Genomic DNA, 13,311 nt, shown 5'->3' on the forward strand with positions numbered 1-13,311 from the left:
AAACCCAATTGCCTCACCAAAACCAAAAATAAAACAAAACAAAAACAAATGTTGAAAACTATCTTTACATTAACTGTAAAATAATAAAATACTTTTATGATAGAGAGAGAGAGAAGCATTCCTTCAACCAACAACCCCCTTTCCCAGCCCCAAATCCCATGAAGTTCAACAAAGCAGGTCTCTGGTTCCTTCCCTCACCAGCTCACTTCCTCCAGGAAACTCTTGGATTCAGTGCCAGCAGTGGGAGACCCACCCAACTTTCCTCTCTCCAATCCCACTGGCTTCTGGAAATCAGGGCTAGAGAACAACCTGTCCCAATCTCCCCCACCCCCCAATAACTGAGTCAATTATGCTAACCAATGAACAGTTTATTATTAATACAGAATCTCCCCTGCCATCTAATATACCACATCCTGTACATATGATCTATATACACCCCTTACCCTTATTATCCAGAGCTCCAGGGGCCCCCCTCCACCAGGCCCAAAAGTCATCTCACTCTCTAGTCAAGCTCCCTGTATCTTTCCCAGCCTCTTTCTCCCTCTAACCTTCCCCCACTCCTTTGTTCCAACCTCCCACCCCAGTTCAGTCCCTCTCCCCACACCAACTCCTGTCCTCAGTGTCCCCAAGGCTTCCTATGTAGCACCACTTTGGTGGGGTGAGATCACGGGCTAGAGGTTGGGGCCAGGAACCCAAAGGTAGAATGAAGCAGCACCAGAGGAGGACTCTACCCCAAAACTATGTGGGGGAGAGAAGGAGAAGGAAGGAGGAAGGTCATTGAGGGAGTGGGAGAGGGAGGGGAGGGCCGGCACCACCGTCCAGGCAGAGGGGGCTTGGAGGCAGGTGGAGCACACAACCACAGCAACAATTCAGGCAGGAGGTTCTTCTCCAGGGGGCATGGGGAAGCCACTCAGGTCTCGGCCAATGATCTCACTCACTGGAAGGGAGGGGTGGATGAGGAGCAAAAGGAAGTTGGAATAGGTCCTGTCTCTTCCCCAAAGACCTCCGACCCTGCTAAGCAAGCCATAATCTAAGACTCTTAGGTCCTATACCCAACTCATGTCATCCTTTTCCAATAGGTCTAAGTTTCTTCAACAGAGTTGAACTGCATCCTAGTCCCTGTTATCTCAAAGCCACCCACTTCCACTGCTGAGCTTCTCTGAGCCCCTATCACGTTTCCACTATTGCAGAGAAAGCTGGCCCTGCTCTCTAATATTGGGCTCCTTCCCCCCCCCCCCCCCCCCCGGCCCATAGGATGAGGCCCAAAGCATGCTGCCTCACTGAGGAGTGTGTGTGTGTGTGTGTGTGTGTGTGTGTGTGTGTGGGGGGGGGGGGGGGGGGGGGGAATCTGCGTGGCTCCTAGATGGCTAATTCAGACCTTCACTACCATGTGTGAGGAAAGAGAAAGATTTCATACATCCGTTTGGGGGTGGGGGGTAGGGTGGGGGGTAGGGGAATCTCAGCCAAAAGCAGCAGTGGAGCATGGTCCCTTTCTCCCTGCCTTTCACTGCCCCTCCTCTACCATCCACACCACTCCTACCCCCAGCCATCAGCATGAGTAAGGCAGCCACAGAGTTTTGAATGGTTGAGATGGGCATGGGGGCGGGGGGGGGGTAGATAGAGCATCACATGTGTCCCTGAGCTTGGGGTGACCCCATATTTGTACTCAGAGACCAAAGGAACCTCATTGTGCATTAAGGGTAACCCAGAATCTGCCTAGCCCCAATTTTGCAAAAGGGTCATTAGAATCCAGAGGACACCCCAGAACCCATTATAACCTCCCTCATCTTGGCCCACACTCAAGTACTAACAGGATCAGCTTTGTCACCAAAAACCAGACTAAGCTCCATTCTATTTGGCTATAGCCTCCCACCAACTACAAGACACAGATATAGAGATATATATATCCCACCCAGACCCCACCCACCCACCTTCTTCCAGTGTGATGCCCTGGATGGGGACGCTCTCTCGGAAGCCACTGCCATAGCTGCCCCTGTCTTTCTCCTGTTCCGGGGCTCCCTCCCCTGTGCCATAGCCTGACCCCACCTCATCATACCCCTCAGCAGCAGGGTGGGCACCCTGGGGTGAGAAGGGTCCCTCCGGTTGGGGAGAGGATGGAAGTGGGGATTGGTAGGCAGCTGGTGGTGGGAAAGGCAGCCCCAGGGAGAAGGGTGTCCCACCTCCTCCATAGGGATCAGCAGGGAAAGGTCGAGGAAGAAAGCTGTTAGGGGGAGGAGGACGGGAGCACCCAGGGCTCCCACCAGGCTCTGGAAACAGCCTCAGGCCAGGCCTATAGGAAGGAGGGCCAGTCTGGGGGTAGAGAGGGGGTGTCCCAAAGTTGAAACCCTCAGACAAATAGGGGGGTTCATAGGACGGATCATCAGGGGGATAAGAAGAATAGGGGGGCCGGGGTGGTGAGAAGTCCATGTCAGTACCAAATGGGGGGCCAGGAGCTGAAGGAAAACCACGAATTGATGAATCTGGGAGTGGCTCCTCTTTGAAGATCACTGGGGTTGGTGAGAGGGAAAACGAGGGACACAGATGGAATCACGAAAAGCAAATGGTCCTCAGTCAGTGACATTCTGCTCCCCTCACCACCTCTCCCCCTCCCTCCTGCCCCTGAGAAGACCGACATGACGCTGGCCCCTTTAGCTCTCCTGAGCTCTCCCCATTCCTTCACTTATTCCTGGGGTGGATGGAGGTACTACTGGGGGGTGGGGGGAGGGCTTAGAGGAATGACTGGTCAAGAGGCAGTTACTCCAGGGCCCATTTTTTGAACCAGGGGTCATCGTCACTTCTCTTTCGTCCCACTGACCCACTGAGCCACCCCGCCTTCCCACCAGGATCTCATGCCCTCCTGGCATCATACCAGGCAGGAACTTGAAGCTCTGGGTGGGACTTCTTTTCCTCCTTCCATTGGAGACATAGAAATAGACCTGGACAGGTCGGGATACTCGTTTATTGCTGTACTCAGGCACGGCCAAGGTCAATGTCACCTGGGAAGGGGGAGGAAGGAAAGGAGAAATAAGGAGCAGAGAGGAGTCCAACAATCCATTCCAAGGGTACTAACTCCAATCTTGAGCCTTTTTTCATTTACTATTGAGTAAGGATCCATTCCAAAGGGAGAGATCCAATTCCGAGGTTACCAGGCTGCCCCCTTGTGGAGAGAATGTGGAACTTCAGAAGCCCACAAGGCTTATTGAGTCTGAGCAGTCCGGAATTTCCGGGCTATCCACCTCCCCGAAGCAAGTGGGAGTCCCCCAAGGATACCATATTACCTCATTGCTTTTCAGCCTGTTCACAGTGGCCTCCTCCTCCCACTGCAGCTTTCCATCTGTGAGAAGGGGACACAGAACTCAAATCCTGCACAAGAGCCCCTGCCCCCACTCAGAAAAGAGGCAGAGGCATACAAAAGGGTATGCTATCCTCCCAAATTACTGGACTACCTCTATTGGAGCAGAAAGGGAATTTGGACTGCTTATGACCAGAGGAACCAAGAAGTAGCTCAGTCTATCCCAAACTCAAACTTTCATGTTTCATTGACTCACAGCTTCGAATGGGACCTCTGGGCTCATTTAATCCAATCCATATCTGAATTGGCAGCTACGTGTTGCACTGGATAAAGTGCTGGACCTGCAGTCAGGACGACTCTATCTTCCTCTGTTCAAATCTGGCCTCAGACACTTACTTAGCTGTGTGACCTTGGGCAAGTCACTTAGTTCCCTTTGCCCCAGTTTCCTCATCTGTAACATGAGTTGGAGAAGGAATTGGCAAATCACTCCTCTATCTTTGCCAAGAAGACCCCAAATGGGGTCATGAAGAGTTGGACATGACTGAAATGATTGAACAACAACACCTGAACAGGAAATCTCTCTACAGCATAGCTGATGGGTGATCATCCAACCTCTACTTGAAGCCTTCCTTTAATGGTAGACCTCCTACCTCTTAGAACTATTCCATTTGGGGACAGCGATAGAGTTAAAGCATTTGCCTTCCAAAACTCAATCTATCTCTCTTCAAAGTGTGCCTGACCCATATTGATCTTAGTTCTTTACCATCTCCAGGGTCAAGCATAAGCAGTCTAACTGATGACAGTCCTATTCTCTCCCCAGCCACTTCTCCTTCAGGGAAGCTATCCCATTGTTTCAAGTTCTTTAACCATTTTGGTCAACCTCTTCCTTACATTCATTTGACAATGTTCTTCCTGGTATGTAGCACCCAGACCCAACACAATATTCCAACTGTGATCTGACCACAGCTGAAATGAAAAAAGACTTATCACCACTCTCATTCTGAACAGTTATCTTTTATTAATATCATTCATCTCTTAGTATCTAAATCTATAATTCTCTTTGTAAAGGCTTATTGATCTCTTTTAATTTTTGTTTTAATGAAGGGACACCTACATAGTATGACTTTGGGGGCACAGGAGAGTGTCTCACCACAATCAGACCCCCATCAGCTCTGTAGGTCTGAGATCAAGAGCTAGATTAGGGATTTCTAAGGCGCCTTCCCAAAATAAGATACTGTATCCCAGAAATCAGATTCCATTTTGTTACTATGACACAGAAAGCTAAACTGAGGAAAAGAGGAGGGAAAGAATCAATCTAGGGTCAGTGGCAGGCCCAGACACAGAACTTATCAATTTTAATATGATATTGAGGCTTCCACAGTGCCTTGCCTTTTGGTAGAAACCAGGCTATCCCCCTAAAATCAAAACCATCACTCAGGGGCCATTGGAATCTACTTTTCTGGCCCATAGGGGAAATGGGAAAGGAAGAGTTGGCTCAATCTAAATGAGAGCCCATTCTCTTTCCACAAGACTACCCACATGTACTCCCCCTCCCCCAGTTTGGTTCTAACTAGACTGTAGGGTTAAGCAGAGCCTGTCTTCCACCTATGGAGGAGCAGGGTTCTTAGGAAACCAAAAAATAGAAGCATATGTTTAGGGCTTCAAAGTCCCAGAATGGAGAATATGGCTCCTAGAAGTCCTTCTCCTCGCCTTCTCCAGATGTGCCTCACCATCACAACCCAGAACTGTTTCTCCTTTCCACCCACCACCAAAACCCTGTGTTAGTTTCATCTTTGGGAACCATATGGGCCATTCTCTGTTTCACAGCATTTTCTGTGCTTGCTTAGGATTGAGAGGCTACTCCAAATTGAGAAGGTGGGAGTTGTGAAGCCCTGGCTCACCCACTTCATCCAACCTTAAACCATCTACCACTATCCCATGGAAGCCAACCATCCTCTGGTTGGCCCTCCCTTAATTATAATGAATAAGTCCCTGTGGAGAGAAAAAAGAATTGGATAGTAAGATTCAAATAGATGAATAGTATAAACTTAAAACAAGCCCCCCAAATGACGGCAGTATCTTTCCTGATATTTTGATATCATCTAGGACACTGGGTGCCACATCTCAGAAAGAGGATTGCCACACTGAAGCATATTCAGAGGAGGGCAGTCAGGCTGCTGAGAAAATTTGAATATAAGATCAATTATTTTTAACTTTTGTACTTTGCTCAGCTTTTCCAAATACTATTGCACAGACTCTTATTTTATCCATTTTAGAGATAAGGAAACTGAGTACTCAGAGGGTTAGGTGACCTGCCCAGAGTCATACGGAGCATCTGTCCAGAATCTCAACACTTCCCTTAGTCCTAACCTTCCCCCATTGCACTGCACTTTATTCTTACTCCCACATTTCTCTAGCTGCGGTTCTACTCAGCCCCTTGAGTACTCACCAGGGCCTCTCTCAATGAAAACCACCTTGGAGTCGGGCAAAAAGTTGGCTCCTGACAGCACCAGCTCCTCACCCCCTCGAACAGAACAGGCACTCAGGTTATAGGCTTCTACCTGGGGTAGCTCCTGGGCTGAACGTTGGGCTGCAACCAGAAGGAATGAGAGACTGGGCAAAGATGTGGAGAATGTGAAGCAGCCTCCCCCATCTCTCACCACTCCCTGATTCTAGAGTTGGGCCACAGAGATCCCTAGGGGCTCAGAGGGGAAATCCTACCCTTCACCCCCATGCTAGGGGGCATCCCAGCAGATCCTTGGTCATGCAGACAGGGGATTCCAGGAAAACAGACTGTAAGATCCCAAGTGTGGAGGGGATCCACAAACAAGCAGGGCACTCCTAAGGGGTCAGGAGTATGGGGGAAAGAGTCTCCTGCAGACAGATAGGCAGGAAGGGGAACGAAGGAGCAGGTAGGTAGTCAGGATGATAGAAAAGGCATAAACAGGAAGACCATGGAAGGATGGAAAAACCTCGACCCTCTTCCGGGAGTACCCTGATACAGCCCTCTCCCTTCGCTCACAGCACTCAATGGGCACCGAAGCCACCTGCACCGACACGACCTTCCCGCCACCCTGTGGCACGTGTACACGGAACACTAGCCGGACCCTCGTATTCTTGCGGCCAATGTCTGTCTCCCCCTTGCGCAGCTCTATGTCTGAGTTCCGGAGTTTCAAGATTCCAGCGCAGTCAATGCTGTCCGTGTGGGGTTGGAGGGAAAGGGTTAAAAACCCCTTTACTCTCTCCTTCCTGGGTCAAGATGAACTTCTCCAAGGGAACACATTCAAGACCCTCCCCATTCCAACTCATCCACCACTTAACTGCCAGTGATTTTCCTAAAGCCCAAGCCCAACCGTATCATTTTCATCCCCCTCCCACGCACCCACCCAGCCAATAAATTCCAGTGCCTCCCTCCTCCTTCTGGGATCAAATATAAACCCCTCTGTTTGGCAATTCAAGTCCTTCATAACCTGTCCCCTTCCCATTTTGCCAGTCTTCTCATATTTCCTCCCTCTGCATGAATGCTATGAACCAACGACACGACACGGGCCTTCTTGCTTGTTCCTCACACATGACACTTCATCCTCCCTGACTGTTGCTTTTGCCTGGATTGGCCTCCGTGCCGGAAATGCTGGCTCTCCTCACCTCCATCCCACCTTCGGCAGGAGGCTTTTCCCAGCCCCTCCCTCCTCCCAGTCATAGCGTCAGTCTTTTGAGATAACCTTCCATTGGTTAGGTTATAACCTGGTGTGTGCCTAGTTATTTGCCTATTATCTGTGAACTTCTTGAGAGCAGGGATTTGCCTTTCTTTGTATCTCTAGCACTTAGCACAGTGCCCAGCAGCTAGCAAGTCCTTAATAAATGCTTGTTGACTGACAAATATACTAACCCCTGTCTGTAATCCCTGAAAGGCACTATTCAGGACTGAAGAGTAGATACACTTATTTGGAAATGAACTCTTCAAAAACAGAAGGGATACACTGAGCCCCCCCCCCTCCATCTCATCCCCTAATTGGTTTCTGTAAGTGATTTGATGACCTAGAACAAAGATCACTGTCCCATCTCTTAGGGATAGATTCTTAACCCTTTTTTTTTGTTTGGTTTGGTTTGTTTTTTTGGTGAGGCAATTGGGGTTAAGTGACTTGCCCAGGGTCACACAGCTAGTAAGTGTTAAGTGTCTGAGGCCAGCTTTGAACTCAGGTCCTCCTGAATCCAAGGCCAGTGCTCTATCCACTGCGCCATCTAGCTGCCCCAATTCTTAACCCTTTTTGGAGGGGGTGGCAAGAAGAAGATGAAGAGGAACAGATGACTTGGTCCTGGATGCTGGGCTCCATTGAAAGCTCCTGGTCCCCAGGCCCTGCTGACACTAAAGAGTGAAAAAGAAGACTCACTTGGCAGCCATGTTGTTCTCAGGAAGTAGAGTCATCTCTAACACCTTAGTACCACTGACCACAGCCTCATAGCTGGCAGTGGCCACCATCTTGCCGGTGATGCGGTGCACTTGGTAGAAGGCATGGGGCCTCAAGTTCCGTTCATCTGCTGTACCAATGAACATCTGCAGAGTTAGAGGCTTCTCATTGTAGCCTAGTAGCTAGAGGAGGAGACAGAGGACAAGAGTTAGAGCTTACCACAGTAACATCTATGATATACCCTAAGGTTTTCCATCCACCAGGGATTTGGGTAGGGGTGAAGAACAAAAGAAAAACTGGAATCTATTTCTCAGGGGAAGTAGAACATGGGCTATTGGGGAAAGATGGCTTGGAGTAAGAGTGTTGCTCTTGGAGAAGGGCCCAGACTTGTCTGGGGAGATGGCAGAAGGAAATCGAAGGAGACATTGGACTCGATGGAGTGACAATCTAATTCCCAGTGACCTTTGCCTTCAGTCTAACCTTACCCCTGACATCTAGCTGACCATCCTTCTCTGGAGTGGATCATGAAGACTCCCAGGGGATGGAATGAGGGGGAAATGGCATGGGGTGGGGGTGGGGGCAATGGGGAGGGGTTAGTATCAGATGATCTGAAAGAAAGAGTACCCACTCATTCTCCTTGAAACAGCCTAGCCCCTCCTCCAGTCTGCTGGCCAGGCAGGTCAGAGCTGCCAGGGATCGTGGGAAAGGGCATGGTTATGGGGCTACACAGCTGGAGCTCATCTGTCCTAGGGGCTGGGAGTAGGGAAGGGACAGAATCCTTCCTCCAATAACTCCTCCGGTTACCTTGACCACAGGGTGCCCTCCTGGTGTAGCTTTGACAGCACCTCTGCTGCCCTCTGTCTCATAGTGGGCACGGTGATGGGCTCTGGGTTGCACCTCAATTCTCAGCTCCAGTTGTTCAAACTGGCTGGGCAGGGGCCAGTCCAGGGGGGGTAGTGCAGAGGCCCTGGGACAGAGGAGAGAGAAGGAAAATTGATTTCCCTTTTCCCTGGACTCAAAAGCTGGATAACCTTGACCCTGACCCAAACAGCCCACCACCACCACCACCCCCTGAGCTCCCTAAGATGTGACTGAGTTAAGAGAGAAAAATAGCTACAGAGGAACACAGGAGACAGAACACCTGGATCCTCTCAGGGCTCTGGAAGAAGTAGCACCATGACAGGGGCAAGTGTATTCCCTGCTTCTTCAAGGCCCCAGAAATTAGAGCTCTAGAGCATTGTGGGGTTAAAGAGTTAGGAAGAAAAGTTAAGCTTTTTACCTCCTTACACAGAAAACCTAAACCTTTCTCCAATCCTTCTACACTTCAGTACAAGATAGAAAGAAAGTAAAAGTATAGATCAAAATTTTAGTGCTGGAAGAGACCTTAGAGATATAATTGGAACAACTTTATTTTACAAATTAAGAAATTGAGGAGTCACATGGGTTAAATGACTTGACCAAGATCATATAGTGAGTGAATGAAAGAATACAGGCCTTCTGATTCATGGTCTAAAGCTCTTTTCAATAATAATAGTAATAACAATAATAACAACAACTCATGTTTCTACAGTAATTTAAAATTTACAAAGCACTTTCCTGGGCCCTTATTAGATAGGTAGTGTATTATTGTTGCCATTTCACAGATAAGAAAACTGAGTCTCAGAGAAGTGAAATAGCCTGTTGAAGTTCCATAACCAGTGTCAGAGTTCAAATCTGGCTTTAGACCCTTACTAGCTGCATGACTCTGGACAAGTCACTTAACTCTGTTCGCCTCAGTTTCCTCATTTGTAAAAAGAGCTAGAGAAGGAAATGGCAAACTATTCCAGTATCTTTGCTGAGAAAACCCCAAGTGGAATCACAAAGAGTCAGACACGACTGAAAAATGATTCAACAACAACAAAAACTGGGGTCAGAGCTGGAATTCAAACCCAGGTGTCTGACTCCGGGTACAACATTCTTCTTGCTCTAGGAGGTCTCTTCTCACTACTTGGAGGGCCTAAAAGCAGAGTCCTTGGCATCACCCTGACTGGATGAAGGCTTGTGAATTGATATACTCTTCTGGAGCTCTCGAGAAGGAACCTATCTTACCAAGATACTCTTCCAAATCTTGACTTGGGCAAAAGACACCCAGCAGAGAGCCCAACTTGTTTTTTTCTGGTCTGGGTCAGCTCAACCAAACATGGCTGAGACTCTTATTAATAATAATAATAATCACTACCATTTATATAGCGCTTTTATATAGCACTTTACTCTTCTCATCTGATTTTATCCTTATAAGAACACTGAGAGGTAGGTGTGATTATTACCCCCATTTTACAGATGAGGAAGTTGAAGTTAAATGATTTGCTCATGCTCATATAGCTAAGCAAGCTTTTGATCCTTTGAACTCTGTTCTTCCTGCCTCCAGATCCTACATAGGATCCACTGTGCCATTTAGCTACCTCTAGATAAGCAGAAAGGTTGGAAGGGTTAAGGAATCACAGCATTTTTTTTTTTGTGGGGCAATGGGGGTCAAGTGACTTGCCCAGGGTCACACAGCTAGTAAGTGTCAAGTGTCTGAGGGCAGATCTGAACTCAGATCCTCCTGAATCCAGGACTGGTGCTTTATTATTATTATTATTATTATTATTGTTATTATTATTATTTTAGTAAGGCAATTGGGGTTAAGTGACTTGCCCAGGGTCACACAGCTAGTAATTGTTAAGTGTCTGAGGCCGAATTTGAACTCAGGTACTCCTGACTCCAGGGCCAGTGCTCTGTCCACTGTGCCACCTAGCTGCCCCATCACAGCATTTTTTAAAACTCCAAATGAAATAGCGCAAAGTTGTATTCATTTATAAATATCCATTTGAGTCACCAAGTTAGTTCTAGTCTAGTGTTTAGGAAGCAAGGAAAGAAAACTCTCTTAGTTCAGGAAGAAAGAAGCCTTCTTCAGGCCTGCTCTCTTCTCTGCCATCCCACTCAGCAGAAGGGGATAACAGAGGGCTGCCTCCCCTTCCCCCGGCTTGCAAAGAAGGCTCTCTGGTCCCCTCACCTGAAGATGGGGCTATGTCCTCCAATGCGGGCCTTGGACCAGGACAATGGGGAGGGCACAGCCAGGTAGTCCATGCCAGGCACATCTTTTCGAGGAGGTCCAGGAGGGGCCACAGCTTCCTCCCCACCTGGCACAGGTTTCCCATTGCACGGAGTAGGCTCTTCTGGCCGGGGTAATGCCACTGCCTGTTCACTGGATGTCCGCCGGGTCTTCTGGGGGATGCTCTCAGCTGGTGGGGCCCCTACATAGTCGAAGGGGCCAGGGGAGCCAGGGTCCCGGGCCAGAGGTGGTGGTGGGGGGGGAGTTGGCTCAGGCCCTTCATCCCCCAGACTTCCTCGACGGGACAGGGCAGGGGAAGCTGAGGATGGTGTGCCAGAGCTGGAGTAACGCCTTTTGCCACAAGGGGAGGCTGGTCTAGGGGAGGCTGGGGCTGGGCCTGGGGCACTAAGGAGCAGCCAGCTGTCCTCAGGCCCCCGGCCTCCAGGACTAGGACCATACACACCCCAAGGATCATCAGGGGTCCAAGGCCGAGGGGAGGCCCGGGGTGAGGGCAGGGGGGACCCCAGGCCAAATCTTGAAGCTGCCTCATTCAGTTCTGACTCTACTTCATCACAGGCTGCATAAAGAGCTGCCTCATCAGAAGCATCTGAGAAGAAACTCCAGGAGGACAAACTACTGCTACCAGGACTGGGGCTAAAGAAGGAGCCTCCACTGCCAGTACCCCCAGCCTCTCGGTAGCCTCCGAAGCCATCAGGTGGTGGATAATCGCGGGGAGAGCCATCCCCCCAGTTGTCTGGGGTGTCCTCTAGTGAGGGAGGAGGTTCAGGTGTGGGAGAGATTGAGGTGATGCGAATGCTTGGGCACTCCAAGATTCTGCCCCCTCCAGCCCCTCCAGGTCCCCCACCAGGTCCCCCCAGCCTCACCAATCGGGCTGGCTGACTCTCCCAGGTACCAGGTGGTGGCGCAGGCCGTGGGGGTGGGGAGTGCATGCCTGGCCGAGGCGGTGGGGGCCGAGGAATGCCAATAGGGGAGGCGCCATAGGGAGGAGGTTCACCCAGGGCCAGACTGCAGCAGGAAGGGGAGTCTTCTGTGTCCAGCTCTGGGAAAGAGAAGGTAAGAAAAGAAGGCAGGGAAGGGCAGGAAATAAGGCAGAGAAAATGGGGAAAGGGGGGAGATAGAATCTTTGTCCCACAGAGGCTTCTGACTACCCAAGTTCTCTCTACCCATCAGGCTCCAAGACATGGAGGAGTTTCTGCAGCATCCCGAGGCATGACGACAAAGACCTGTCCTCCAGTTTACAGGTGTTCCAGGAACTCTGGAAGACACCCTACCAGCCAGACTATCTCCTTGACCCCTGGGGGTACCACGGAACAAGATACCTTTAACTCCAAGGTGGGCTTCGAGAGGGTGGGGCCATTGGGAAGGGGGCGGGATTTAGGCTCCGGGGGTGTGACTAAGAGGGGTTTGGTTGGGGTGAGGCCTGTGAAGAGCAGAGGAGGGTTTAGGGCGGTGCTGGGCGGGGCCGGGGGCGACACACACATGAACCCAATTAGCAGCGGTTCCCAAACCCCCAAACTGCGCTGGCAGGCTCCTCTGTTACCATCGTAACCGTGGCCTGGCCCAGGGGGCCTAAGGAAGAAGGGGGGGCACCAAGGCTGTGGTGACTGAGGGTGGGCGGAGAGAGGAGGGCTCTCCCCTCTCCCCCTTCCCCCAAATCCGGAGGAGGAGAGAAGGTGGTTGCGTGCCGGGACTGGGAGGGGGCTCGAGGGGGGGCCGCGGATTCCGTGCGAGCAGCGGCCGCCGCCCCCGGCTCTTCCCAGCCATCTGCCTCTCATTGCGGCCAGACGAGGGAGGGCCCCCGCGAAGCTTGGAGGGGGAGCTCCGGCGGGACCTGAGATTCCCCCTCCAACCTAGTCCTGTTCCGTCCCGTCCTGTCTGTTTCCCCGGCCTAGAGACTTTCTGGTGGGAAGCATGGGATGGGGTGCGACCCAAGGCAGGACCTCATCTTCTCCGGGGGGTGTCCCATGTCCCTCAGACCTCACCCCAGTTACGTCCATTCGCCAGTCCCTCCCTTCTCCTTCCCTCCAGTTCCCCGTCCCAGTGACAGCCGGCGCGGGAGGCGGTGCGCGGCGGACCGGCCGGCCCCCACCCCCCACCCGAGCCGCGACCTAAAAAGGAAAAAGCAGTGCCCATGCCCCCAGCCCCATCTGCACGACCCCCAAGCCCCACGGAATTCCTCTCAAGGCTGCCTCAAACCTTTTATCCTCCCGCCCCAAAGATTCTCAACCCCCCTAGACTCACAGACCCCAGTCCCTCCAACCCCCCTCCCTGGACCCCGAAACCCTTCCCGACCCCGCACTAACCTTCCCCAGGCCCAGGCCCCCCAGGCCCCAACGGGGGGGCCTCTTTCTCCTCCCCGAACACCAGTTTAAATTCCAGCTCCTCATCCTCGCAGCTCGCAGCCCCCATAGATCTGGCCAGAGCCCCTAGGCCTCTACTTGGGGCTAGGGAGGGGTGAGGGGGGGCTTCTGTGTCCTCACCCGGGGCTTGCCCCCTCCGCCGCCGCCGCCTCCACC

At 51.3% G+C, this 13,311-nt stretch overlaps 1 protein-coding gene across 1 annotated transcript; it reads right to left on the reverse strand.

Annotated features, from left to right (window-relative positions):
* Positions 1 to 411: 411 nt before the first annotated feature.
* NFATC4 (nuclear factor of activated T cells 4) lies at positions 412 to 13,311 on the reverse strand. The gene is made up of 10 exons (XM_043985819.1): positions 13,099 to 13,311; positions 10,736 to 11,834; positions 8,506 to 8,668; positions 7,684 to 7,883; positions 6,315 to 6,487; positions 5,742 to 5,882; positions 3,279 to 3,334; positions 2,870 to 2,996; positions 1,932 to 2,507; positions 412 to 937 (listed from the first exon to the last, which is right to left on the reverse strand). Exons 1-10 carry the CDS (start codon positions 13,202 to 13,204, stop codon positions 870 to 872), a joined length of 2,709 nt encoding a protein of 902 aa, XP_043841754.1. The 5' UTR covers positions 13,205 to 13,311; the 3' UTR covers positions 412 to 869.

The sequence above is a fragment of the Dromiciops gliroides genome, chromosome 2 (assembly GCF_019393635.1).
Source record: "Dromiciops gliroides isolate mDroGli1 chromosome 2, mDroGli1.pri, whole genome shotgun sequence".
Lineage (NCBI taxonomy): Eukaryota > Metazoa > Chordata > Mammalia > Microbiotheria > Microbiotheriidae > Dromiciops > Dromiciops gliroides.

Excerpts from the sequence above, each read along its gene's own strand:
- NFATC4 (XM_043985819.1), bottom strand. The coding sequence starts at position 13,204 with ATGGGGGCTGCGAGCTGCGAGGATGAGGAGCTGGAATTTAAACTGGTG. Across the intron at positions 11,835-13,098 it reads GGGGCCTGGGCCTGGGGAAG|AGCTGGACACAGAAGACTCC; the intron begins GTTAGTGCGGGG and ends TCTCTTTCCCAG. Across the intron at positions 2,997-3,278 it reads ACAGGCTGAAAAGCAATGAG|GTGACATTGACCTTGGCCGT; the intron begins GTAATATGGTAT and ends CCCCCTTCCCAG.